The sequence below is a fragment of the Arvicola amphibius genome, chromosome 9, assembly GCF_903992535.2.
Source record: "Arvicola amphibius chromosome 9, mArvAmp1.2, whole genome shotgun sequence".
NCBI classification, from domain to species: Eukaryota; Metazoa; Chordata; class Mammalia; order Rodentia; family Cricetidae; genus Arvicola; species Arvicola amphibius.
Window position 1 is genome coordinate 38592517 of NC_052055.2, and position 12549 is coordinate 38605065.

General features: G+C 57.2%; 1 protein-coding gene across 1 annotated transcript; it reads left to right on the forward strand.

Moving 5' to 3' along the window:
* The first annotated feature begins 496 nt into the window (after positions 1-496).
* Positions 497-8566, forward strand: Sox10 (SRY-box transcription factor 10). The gene is made up of 4 exons (XM_038342585.1): positions 497-725; positions 1191-1696; positions 5618-5886; positions 7863-8566. The coding sequence occupies exons 2-4, from the start codon at positions 1269-1271 to the stop codon at positions 8564-8566; spliced, it is 1401 nt and encodes a 466-aa protein (XP_038198513.1). The 5' UTR covers positions 497-725; positions 1191-1268.
* The last annotated feature ends 3983 nt before the right edge of the window (positions 8567-12549 follow it).

Here is a 12549-nt window from a genome sequence, read left to right on the forward strand (position 1 = left end):
GTCAGGACCTCTGACTGTATACACTGAGAGAGGGCAGTAGAGGGTGACTGAGTGAAGCCATCTGGAAGCGGTCACTAGCACACAGTGGGACTCAGTAGGATTTCTAAAATTAAGCAACACAGGCTGCCACCCTTTGAGATTTCTGGCTTTCCTCACATTTCCCCCTAGTCCTTTGTCAACAGCCCATGCCACTACCTGAGGCAGAGGTCTAGGGTCCCAGGCAACAGGTTCTGACTGTGCCACCTGCATCTCTCCCTTCCCAGACGTAAAGTGCCCCGACACTCACACCAGCTGCCCAAACCCAAGCTTAGTCCAGGGAGACGGGCCTAGGCAGCAGTGCGGGCAGGGCTTGGGGGGGGGGGGGGGGGAGCTAAGCTGGGCAGAGTGGAGGCGTCCTGGGTGTTGGGGATGAAGGCAGCGCTGGAGGCTCCACCTTCTGCCCTTCCCTCCCTCCTTTTCCCCCCTCCCCTCCCCCTCCTTCCTTCCCCAGCCGTCTGCTGCGGCTCAGTCGCTCAGTCAGTCTCGGGCTGTCCAGCCAGGGTGTTTGGTGGTGAGGATTCAGGCTCCGTCCAGACGAGGCTGTGGCCTGAGGCTTAGGGCCCCCAGCCCCTCCCTCCCAGTCCATCAGTGTCAGCCCCCCCAGCCCCGACCTGGACCGCACACCTTGGGACACGGTTTTCCACTTCCTCAGGACGAGCCCCAGACTGGAGGAGAGGTCGGAGGAGGTGAGTGCGCACCGCTCCCCTGGGCCAAGACTGCCATCAGGGGTCTGGGTCCCCCCAGTTTGGGATGGGAGAGGCTGACACCCCACAGGCAGGCATGCGTTCCCCCACTCAGCTTCCTTAGACTGTCAGGGCAGACGAGGGGAAGGAGAGTTGAGAGAAAAGGTGGGAAATTCCAGGGGCCCGGATTAGAATCGAATAAAGGGTCCGTTTTTCTTCCTTTCCATCAACAAACCTCCACCCAAGAGGAGGTTTAAGGAAAAAACCCACCCACACCTAGAGACGGTTGGGATCAGGGGGTGGGAAGACATAGAGGCGGGACGCACCCACTTAGGGTCTGGCATGTGCGCGGGCCAAGGCCCGAGTGGATTTAGCGCGGGCAAAGAGGGCCGCCACCTCGGGGCTACATCCGCGTCCAGCCTGGGGTGGCTCACGGCGCCTCTCCATCGCGCCCTCCTTCCTGTCCAGGTGGGCGTTGGGCTCTTCGCGAGGACCCCGGCGGTGGGCCTGGGGGAGGCAGCCGAAGCGGCGGCGGCCGGGAGCGACATGGCCGAGGAACAGGACCTATCAGAGGTGGAGCTGAGCCCTGTGGGCTCCGAGGAGCCCCGCTGCCTGTCCCCTGGCAGCGCGCCGTCGCTGGGACCCGACGGCGGCGGCGGTGGCTCGGGCCTGCGAGCCAGCCCGGGGCCCGGCGAACTGGGCAAGGTCAAGAAGGAACAGCAGGACGGCGAGGCAGACGATGACAAGTTCCCTGTATGCATCCGCGAAGCCGTCAGCCAGGTGCTCAGCGGCTACGACTGGACGCTGGTGCCCATGCCCGTGCGTGTCAATGGCGCCAGCAAGAGCAAGCCGCACGTCAAGCGGCCCATGAACGCCTTCATGGTGTGGGCACAGGCGGCGCGCAGGAAACTGGCAGACCAATACCCGCACCTCCACAATGCCGAGCTCAGCAAGACGCTGGGCAAGCTTTGGAGGTGAGCCCTGCCCCGCCCCAGTCCCGCAGGCCCTAGCTTCGTGGGCATTAGGGCTAGCCTGGGGCCCCAGAGTAGAATCTCCCAGGCCCCTCTCCTAGGGGAGGCCAACCATCTCTTTAGAAGACCAGATTTGGTAACCTTGCCCACCCATCTACCCAGAGTGCTCCTGGGGGACTCCTCCGGCTGCTCGCCCTGGAACTCAGAACCCCAGCGGCCTAGGCTGGGCCTCCCCATCCTGAGACGGCGGGCGGGGAGGCGCCCCCTCGTGGCTGGAATTCTGTGGGTGGTGGGCAGGGAAGATAGCGTGGTGGGACGCTCTGATGACCTCCACTCAATCCCACATTCACACACTTGGGTGCCGCTGCCACCCGTTTCAGTGGTCGGGAGAATGTGGGAAACTCTGGGAGAGAACTGGTCTTGCTGCGACACTGAAGTAGCCAGATGGAGAGCTTGGGGGAGGAGGGGCTGCAAGGAAAACAAGAAACCCAGAGAAAGCAGGGGTCCCTGCTCCAGCTGCCCTGGGAGAGCTTCCCGACCCCAGCCTCTGCATTGAGGGCTTCCTTATTCCCAGGACAGGGCACGCAAAAAGAGGCCTTCCCGTTCAGCTATGTCCCCAAGCCACCAAGCTACTTGCTCTTTTCCACTTTCTCCCCCTTTGGCGCCATCTTCCCTCCCTGGGCTCCACCCAATGGTTGAGCAACCTCTTCCCCAAGCTCAAGAACTGGAGCTGAGCACCCTAGCCAGGAGGAAGCCTGCTTCCTGCCAGGGTCCCTCAGAGCCCTAGGCTGCCTAAACTGGTCCTCAGGCCTCTGGGGCAACATTTTCCCAGGGAGCAAATTTGACCCTTGTGCTCACCTGGCCAGTCCCAGATGTGTGGAGCACCCCTAAACGCCGCGGGCAACCTGGGCCAGGTTCAAAGGGAACAAGGACTCCAGCAGGAGATAGACTGCTGAAGTCACCTGATCCCCACTAGACTTTCCAAGAGACAGGCCCAAGAGGCACACACTACCTAGGTCAGTCAACGACAGAGTCCAGTCACCAATTCTTGTCAGAGGTTATTCCCCTTATTCTCTCTGGTGACAGAGGTCACACTTGACTCTCTGGAGTGGTCTGGGGTGGTGGGGGTGGCAGAGAACAGGAAAATTGTGGGGGGGGCTTCATGCTTGAGGAGACTTAGGGTCTGTTAGAGGAGCCAGCTCCTTCCACTTTGTTGGCCTGGTGTGAAGACCACAGGCCTTGAAGTAGCAGAAGGAGCAATCTGTTCCCTAAGAACAGAGCCATCCGCAAGCAGCTTCCTGACCTGCGCTTGCCATGTGCTTGCTGAAGGCCCGGCACCCCTCCCCCAGCTTCCTCAGCCCTCAGCCCTGACCAGGCAATAGCTGGACGGCCAGCCACTATGAGCCCAGAGCCCAGCTCTGCTCAGGGAAGGCAGTGGCGGCTAACTCCTTTGTCCAAGGTCCGTCTAGGTGTGTAATAGCACTGAGAGATGGACCCCCAACTCTCCAACCACCATCTGTTGCCAGGGTTTATGGAGTCCCTCTGTTGTCCCTGTCCCAATTCCCATTTTAGAACCCTTGACTTAGTCCCCTTCAGGCAGACTCATCCCTGGCTACCATTCGGACTGTGCCCACAGCGTTCCACCAGGAGAGTCCGGATGGCCGAGGACCCAGCCCAGGGATGGGAAGTGGCAAAACCATGCCAGGGAGCCAAGACTGTGTCAACTGGTGGTGGCTGCTTAGGCCCTGGATGGGGGTCCTCAGGGACACCAGAATGTGGGCTGAGCTTGCCAGTTGCTCCAAGGGTTTGAACACACTTTTTCCAAGCTCGTGCCTCTAAGGACATTAGGAGCATAGATGGTTGGGTCAACAGAACTGAAAGACTAAAACAGAGACTGAAGAGAGCCGTGCATGAGTCTGGGATCAATGCACTTGAACACAGGTCTTGGGTGGCTACGTGAGCACTTGGCACACTAAACTTGGCTGCCATCTGGGGAGGAACCATTACGTGCTGACCCATGGGATGTTCAGTGCTGTTTAACCTGTACGGAAAGTACAGTCTGGGCCAGGAAACTGGGACTAGACTGCAGCCGAGCCCTCCTGTAGGGCACTCATTGGCCTCTCCTGCCACAAATCGCACAGACTCTTGCCCACATGTTGGCCTGGCAGGAGGACACATATAACAGCGGCCAGTGCCCCACTAGGAGCTGCCCACTGGGCTGGGAATCAGCCTCCCTCCTCCATCCACCCATTACAAACCAAGAGGCAGGTAGAAAGAAAGGGAGCAAATGAGGACCCAGCTGGCCAGGGAGGTGGGGGAAGCAGTGGAGAAGGGCAGCTCTGAATGTGAGGGTTTGTACAGTAGTAAAGGGTGGCATTGGAGATGGTGTGGGGTGGATGAGGATACCTACACAGAGTTGGCTAATATTGGCGCTAGCACCACGGCTCCCCCAGGTTTCTGTTAGGGCTGACTGGGTACAGTGCGGATTGGGGGGTGATGGTAGGCTCCAGTGTCGTAATCTTCCGGCACTTTTGGTATGTGGGGCCCTCTCCCACATTCCTTGCCACTTTCTTGGTGATTTCAGGTTGCCAGGAAGGCAGGGGACACTGAGAAGAATAGGAGAGACTGTCCAGTGTCACCAGCCACCCCAGGAGCATCTGTGCTGGGTCCATGCTGACAGGACCCCACCATTCTGCTCTGTGGTTCTTTCTAAGGCCTAACCTTGGGATCTCCACCTATTCAGAGAGTGTATTAACTCTAATGGAGTCTGCTCAGCTAGAGGGTCCTTTGGGGGAATGCTGGGAGGGTGCAGGGCAGACCAGGAGGCTAAGCTGCAAAGGAATGCTGCTGCTGGCTAGAGAGTGCCTGGCATAACCAGCCCGGAGAAGGGGCTTGGTCTTCTGTTGCCTAGGAGAAGAGGGCACCTATTGGGTGTGCTAGAGGGAGAGAAACCCTTAAAGTGGACCAGTGGTCCCTGTGTCTGGAGTCTATGGATCTGTTCTTTCCCCCTTTTTAAGGTGCCCCACCCTGTCTTCCTTACCCTGGGGCAGGCAAGTCCTGGTACCCTCTGCCCTTCAACTTTGACCTGAAGCTGGCGTCGAATGGGTGGGGGCACCGCCATGAGGGCTTCTCCATGTCATGAGGGCTGGCCTCAGTCTACCTTCAGTCACTCCCAGGTCCAGACTCAAGATCTCTCTCTGGAGACAGTGCCCCCATATTGAAGGGGCTCACACCTAGAACACTCAGCCCCACCATACAGAAATTTCACCAAATCATTTTTCTGGACTTGAGGATCTACCCTTGGGGTGTCCTGCGCAACTCCTCCCCAGGCACCATCAGAGTAGCCCCTGTTTCCTCTAGGTCCCGCCCCCACAGGCCCAGGCACTTCGTGTATTTATATATATATATATATTCCTGGTGACCCCACACCCGGGTGAAGTAGGTGTTATCGTCCTCGTTTTGTAGGTGAAGAGACCCGGACTCAGAGAAGTAACTTGTGCAAAGTCTGGCACACAGCTAGTAAGTAGCAGAGACTGGGCTCCTCCGCAGCCGTCTGCTTCTGTCTGCACGCCTCCAGGTGTGCGCCTCCAGGTGTGCACCAGGGAGCTCGCCCTTCAATGGGGCTTCAGTCACAGGAATGGCTTCCCTCTGCTCGCACTGACACCTGCCCCTTGTAACTCCTTTTTGACCGCATGCTCAGAGGCTGGTGGCTCCTGATGCCCTCTAGCCACTGAGAGGTAGGGGACAGAGATCACAACCACCTCAGGCTGGGGCTCCTTGGTCTGGCATTTTCTGGGAGCTAACCACAGGGCACAGTCCTACATTGGCCCTGCCCTCTGGGTTCCCCATCCCAGGAATGAAGTTCAGAGGGAAGCTCACCCGGGTGCCCCAGCACTCACTAGCTCTGGTGTCCTCCACCTCCAGGCTGCTGAACGAGAGTGACAAACGCCCCTTCATTGAGGAGGCTGAACGGCTCCGCATGCAACACAAGAAGGACCATCCCGACTACAAGTACCAACCTCGGCGGCGGAAGAATGGGAAGGCAACCCAAGGGGAGGCAGAATGCCCAGGTGGGGAGGCTGAGCAAGGAGGGGCTGCTGCCATCCAAGCCCACTACAAGAGTGCCCACCTGGACCATCGGCACCCGGAAGAAGGCTCCCCCATTTCAGACGGGAACCCAGAGCACCCCTCAGGTGAGTGCTGGGTCGGGAGCTACCAGTATGCGGTTGGCAGAGCAGCAGTGGGGCTGGGAGAAGCCAGGCAATGGAGAGTTCCCTAGCCTGAGCTGAGATCTGGGAAGGGCTGGCCAGGGGTGCAGCGCCTCCAGCTGGAGGACAGAACCCGGAGGCAGCTCAGTGGGGATTCTGGTGCTTTTGAGAAACGATTGATCAAAAGTCAAAAACCAAACAACAAACAAGCAAAAAGGACAGGTGATGGTACACACCTCTAATCAAGGCAGAGGCAGGTGGGTCTCTGAGTTCGAGGCCAGCCTAGTCTACAGAGTGAGTTCCAAGGCTACGCAGAGAAATCCTGTCTGGAGAAACCAGAGGTAAGAGGCAGGCAGGGTGAGTGATCAAACATGGGTGGAGAGGAAACCACTGCCTCTTCCAGCTCCTGCCCTAGGGTGATGCTGAGCACATACCACAGAGGGGCCTATGTGGCCCATTCCTATTTACTTCTCGCTAAGGATGTAAGTGCTCACAGTGTGCCAACCAGTCAGCCTGAAACGCTGGCTGCGGTGAGGTGAGCAACTCTTCACCAGCGTCCTGTAGATGAGGAGACAGGAAAAAGAGCCTGCTCCACAGCTGAGCTCTGAGTCTAGGTGGTGGGACTCTGTGCGGGCCATGTGTCGCTTGCGTTCCTCATGAGCAGAGCACCAGTGTGACGCGCAGGAAGTGCTCAGTGAGGAGAGAGCTGCTCTGGCTTCAGCAGACAAGCCAAGTCCTCATTGTGTCAGGTACCAGGAGCCACAGGGAGAAGCCCTTGGTCCCTGGCTTAGGAGCCTACAGTCTAGAGGAGGAGTAGGGATGGAATCGAGTGAATGACGTACAGCAAGAAACTAGCATAGGAAAAGCCTCTTTGAGACTCAGGCAGCAGCATCTATCTGTCCAGGAATCCAACTCCAGGTTGTAATCACAGCAGGCTCCCCAAGATGTGATACCTAGGCTCCCTGGTCTCATCTCCCCAAGATGCGGTACCTAGGTTCCCTGGTCTCATCTCTGCTTTACTGACAAAGTGCTTAAAGGAAGATTGAGGGTTTGCCCGGGGTCACACAGTGAATGGCAGAGCCAGAATTCAAGCCTTGGTAGGTCTCCTGAAGTCCGCAGCCCTTGGCTAATGAAGGACTTGGCACTGCCTCCAGTGTGACCGCCGAGGTGCAATCTGCCCCGGCAGCTGCTGGCCTTACAATGCTATGCTGTGGATTTGCTTCTCTGTGATGGGATGCTCGGTCCAGTCACCTTCCTTCCATGTAATCTCATCACTGGAGCCTCTGGCACATTCAGATGCCCTTTGAGACTCCCCCAAATCCCTGAGACAGCAGATGGCTTCCTTCTCTCGTCTCCTCAGTCCTTCATGTGCCTTCACGCATGTGCCTTCACACAGCGCCCACTGTTCTAGAACCCTGTGGGGGCTCTTATCTCTCTGTGGATGCAAGCTTTTGGAGACAGGGCCTGATTTTATTTCCATTTCTTCCTAGGATCTGGCACACCTGGCCTGGCACTTAGCAGTGCCCTGAGCATTTGCTGAGATGTGTGGATAAGAAAGTTAACAGGCAAAGCCAAGGGGGGCAGTAATCTAAGTGCCCCCTTGAGCAAGGGCCAGCGGGGTAGGGAGTAGCCAGGCTTGAGGTTGCATTGCAGAGGCCACAGTACTGCTGAGGTAGTAAGAGGTAACAGTTCAAAGTAGACAGGGCAGATGGGATTAGTCAGGGAGAGTGACCAGCAGATGTCAAGGGTGCTCTGAAGAGCAGGCAGGGCCCAGGACAATGGTCCAGCATGACCAGTAGGCGCAGCCATTAGGCAGCATGTCTGGTCTTAGCGGTCAGCATCCTGTTGCCTGGAGATGAGCCATGAGGCCTTCTAGGGTCCATTTGCCTCTAACCTGCTCATTCTCGCTCCCCTCTCTCTCTCTCTCTCTCTCTCTCTCTCTCTCTCTCTCTCTTATCCAGGCCAGAGCCATGGCCCTCCTACACCTCCAACCACCCCAAAGACAGAGCTGCAGTCCGGCAAGGCAGACCCCAAAAGGGATGGGCGCTCCCTGGGGGAGGGCGGGAAGCCCCACATCGACTTCGGCAACGTGGACATCGGAGAGATCAGTCACGAGGTAATGTCCAACATGGAGACCTTTGATGTGACTGAGCTGGACCAATACCTGCCACCCAATGGGCACCCAGGCCATGTGGGTAGCTACTCAGCAGCTGGCTACGGGCTGGGCAGTGCCCTGGCTGTGGCCAGTGGACACTCTGCCTGGATCTCCAAGCCACCAGGTGTGGCTCTGCCCACGGTCTCACCCCCTGGTGTGGATGCCAAAGCCCAGGTGAAGACAGAGACCACAGGCCCCCAGGGACCCCCCCACTACACTGACCAGCCGTCGACTTCACAGATCGCCTATACCTCCCTCAGTCTGCCCCACTACGGCTCCGCCTTCCCCTCCATCTCCCGCCCCCAGTTTGACTATTCTGACCATCAGCCCTCAGGACCCTATTACGGCCATGCGGGTCAGGCCTCTGGCCTCTACTCAGCCTTTTCCTACATGGGGCCTTCTCAACGGCCCCTCTATACGGCCATCTCTGACCCTAGCCCCTCAGGGCCCCAGTCCCACAGTCCCACACACTGGGAGCAGCCGGTATATACGACTCTGTCCCGACCTTAGAGGGGGCCCTGCCACCACCAGTCCCCACCTTCCCCCAGCCTGTGTGCCCTGCTCCCCATCAGGCCTGGCAGGGGCAGTGGGGGAGGCTGAGAGGCCGATAGCAGCTGGGAGGTTTCTGCCAGCTCCTGCCCTGATGCCCTCCACCTACCCCAGCTTGGGAGGCCCAGCCCTGACTGAGCTGGCAGGGGAGGAGTTAATGGCTGCCCCAGACTGAGGATGAGGGACCACCTGCCCCTAGAAATGACCCTCTACCCCAGGACCTGAGAAGTCCTGCACTCCTTCAGGGAGGTTGGAAGCATTAGGGTGGGAGGCCTCACTCCCGTTTCCTCCCGTTTCTGAGCAAGGGGCTCAGAGGCCCAAGCGCCACTGTGTCACAGTGCCTGAGAGACAAGCTGCCAGGGACCTGCCTCAAAGTCTAGAGCTGGCTGTCCTGTCCTAAGGACTCATTGGGGACAGCTTTGAACAGCTTTGTGGGGCGTAGGCTGGAATACTCCATGGAAGCTCCTGTCTTTTCAATGCCCCCCCCCACACCTGGACACAGGAAGGAACTGGCAGAGGTCCCCAGATTCAATTCTGTGTCAATAACCTTTTCTAACTGAGGAGAGCCCCACGTTCTTCCCCACCACCTCCCACACCTCAAGGCCCACCCCAAGTGAGGAGGCAGGGGCTCCGGGAAAGTCAGAGGCCACTTAGCCGGTCTTCCTCTCACCTCCTGAGTGTCAGCCTCAAGTCCCCAGGCTCAGAGTTAGCGCTGCACGGGCCCTAGTCCCAGAGCCCAGCACCCAGGCTGCTGGCAGCAGGCTGGACACTAAACCCCTGCGTGTACATTCCACCCTCACCCTGTGCCCTTCGCTCCAGTGATACCTTAATAAAGAACGTAGCTCTGTCTCCCCAGTCCACATGTAACACATCGCTGCCCCTTATTTATCTGCATAGCTGCCATGCTCCTGCCCCTCCTCTAGCTACCCCAGTCCCCATTAACTTGCATTAAGCACTCCGAGTAATAAAATCAAAACTTCTGGTCGCCTGCTTGGTGGCCTGACCTGGCCTGTCTCTTGGTCTCTTACCCCCATACCTGTGCTTCTTCAAAGGTTTTTCCTGGAGCGGCCAGGAGAGTGCAAAGGTGATTCCTAGGGTCTTTCTCCCCCGACATGGGGATGGTGGGTCCATAGGATGTGTGGATGGACTTTCTGCGGCCACACTTCTCCACCCATCGCCTCCCCCAGCGCACAGAGATGTGTCACAAACACGAGAGAGAGAGAGAGAGAGAGAGAGAGAGAGAGAGAGAGAGAGAGAGAGAGAGAGAGAGAGAGAGAGAGAGAGAGAGAGAAAGAGCCCACGCTAGAATCTAGATATCACAGCAGCAGGTTTGCCTGTCTAAGCCAAGCAGCTCCATCCACTTGTGCCTCCCCAAGAGTTTGTCCTCAGTAGTGCCATGACCTATGCCACTGCCAAGCTCACCTCACCAAGGTCAAGGGGAATCTCTACCAAGTTGCTCTGACAGGAAGTGCCAATGGCCACACATCTCACAGCAGCAAAGCTCCTAGTGTCCCCGTCCCCCCCCCCCTCCGTTGCTGGCTTTGCCAGGACACATGTACATCTATTAGGCCTGAGGGAGTGGCTCCTGTTGCCTGATGCTTTGGGAAGCTGGTGCCCTACTGACAGCACATACCCTGAACCACTTTCCATGGTCTACTGTCCCACATCATCCCTCCATCTCCATCAGTCCCTGAGCGGGTGGGTACTGGGAACACGACCCACCATTCAATCTAAACACTGTAACCAGTAAGCTCTTTTGGTCACCGCCCCCAAAACGCTGGCTCCTTTGAAGCCTGGTATATGAAACCCTCGCTCTTTTTAACAATATCTAATGCAGCATCAGACCACCCAAACTACATGGAAGCTGTCTTTTTTTATTGGGCTTTATTAGATCTTTACCTGTTGGATGTGACCCGTTGCTCCAGCTTTATTAAATCTTGGGGCCTAGCTTCCCCTGAGCTAAGTCCGGGCATATGCATCTACATAGTTGATTATCTTCACTGAAGGCACTAGGCTGGGATACAAGGGGTAGGCTGGGGGCCTGCATATGCCACTGAGTGCCCCTCCTCATCAGCGCTCCTCCACACACATGGACTACCTTCTTCACCCATCACAGGTGACAGGAGACTGCCAATTCCCCGGGGAAAACCAAGGGCTAGTGATATGGGGCATTCTCTACATCTACCAGACTAGGAACCATAGACAAACTTCCTCTACTGGCTGCAGGTTTTCATCTTATACCAGCACTGTCAGACATGAAACCACCTCCGACCAAGTTTTCCTGCTGACGCTCACTTGCCCCTCTACTGAAAAGCAGGACATTTGTCCACTTCTGGTCTAAGTGCCTGCTCTGATGGGGAACTGTAGACAAGCTGGCAAGATGGAGGGACCCCATGGCGGGGGGGGGGGGGGGGCTGTTAACTCATGAGGTTGGTCATCTACTCACCACTGGTACAGGAAGCAGGGAAATGGCCATGGGGGAAGGCAAGTGGAAGCCGGCATTAGTGGGCTGTCCACATCCCTTAGAAGAGTTTGGATGTACTTGGACACAGCAGAGGCTCCAGAGCCAGGTGTTTCTTTAAATGGCTGAGGAGATGACCTTAAACCTAAGGAGACAGATTTTACAATGCTGGCAAGTGACAGGCCTGGCAGCTGGATGAAGTGCTTCCCAAGAACAGAATTAAAAGGGGGAGATGAGAGGAAAAGCACCCTCTTCTGAATCCTTACAGCCTATCCCCTAAGGGTTAACGCCCCCTCCTACCCAAGCTCCATCTCCCTTTAATCACATCTGATACTGAGCGGCCCAGCAGGGAACAAAGGCACCATTTAGAGAAATGGGCCGAGAGAATGACCCTGCACTCTGGGGTGGCTGCCTGGATGCCGGCACAAAGGCGGCATTTCAGGGCTGAAATTTCAGCACCCAGCTTGATTAAAGGATTCCAGAGGCTTGAAGGAGGGTGGTAGGGTGCGAAGTCTGTGACTCCCAGAATTAACTACCATCCAAAGCAGCAAGCACCCTCCTACTCCTGTGGCCACGCATCCTTCTCACCCTGACTAGGGTGCCCAGTCCCATGTGGCGTGCCATGACTCCTTGGAGTTGCAGTGGACCAGAGGTCTTCCTTTTAACTATGCCAGATTCCATGCCTTCTTTTCTAAAACAAATTCTCAGACAAAGTCTCACGTAGCCCAGGCTGACCTTGAACTTACTCTGTGAGCCTCCTGCCTCCACCGTCCTGATACCTAACTCCACACACATCTCTACCACAGGATGTGAAGGGGTGGGAAGTGGGATGCACAGAAGAGGGACCCTTGCGAGTGAGCCAGGAGAGGAACTCCAGCTCAGGCTGAACCCAAGAGCACACCATCCTAGCTCAAGTCTGAGAAGCAGAGGCACAAGGTGGCAGAGCAAAGAGATGGCCATGGAGGGCACTATGTGAACTGGCCCGGGACAGAACTGGACAGGTGCTTGGTCCTTGTTCCAGTTGCTGACTTGCCCAACAGGGCTCTGCCTGGGGACAGTGGGGGAATCATGGCACCCCCACACTTCCTGCTAGGGCACCACTCCTGAAAGGGGATCTGAGTCCTTGATAAGAGCTCCAGGCAGGTCCCTAGGAACAATGGCTGGCTTGATGAGACCTGCTCTGTGATACTCCTGAGAAGGGAGAAGCCCCTGCAGCCAGTCCCCACTGGAAAGGAAATTGGGGGTTTCCATGGCAACCAGCTCCCTGGGCACAAAGACTCATCTGTCTGCTGAGAAGGCAGCTGAGGTGTCTCCCCTGCAGCAGCTTTTGCTCTGGTGCATGGGGAGATAGAGGGAGGGATGGGAGAGCCCATGGGGCCAAGTCCCTGGTGCTTCAGAAAGAGCTAACAGTCACAGGGCCACCTCGATGTGGGCCCGCTCTCTGCAGCAGGTGGCAGCACTGCAGACAGCAGGCACAAAGGAG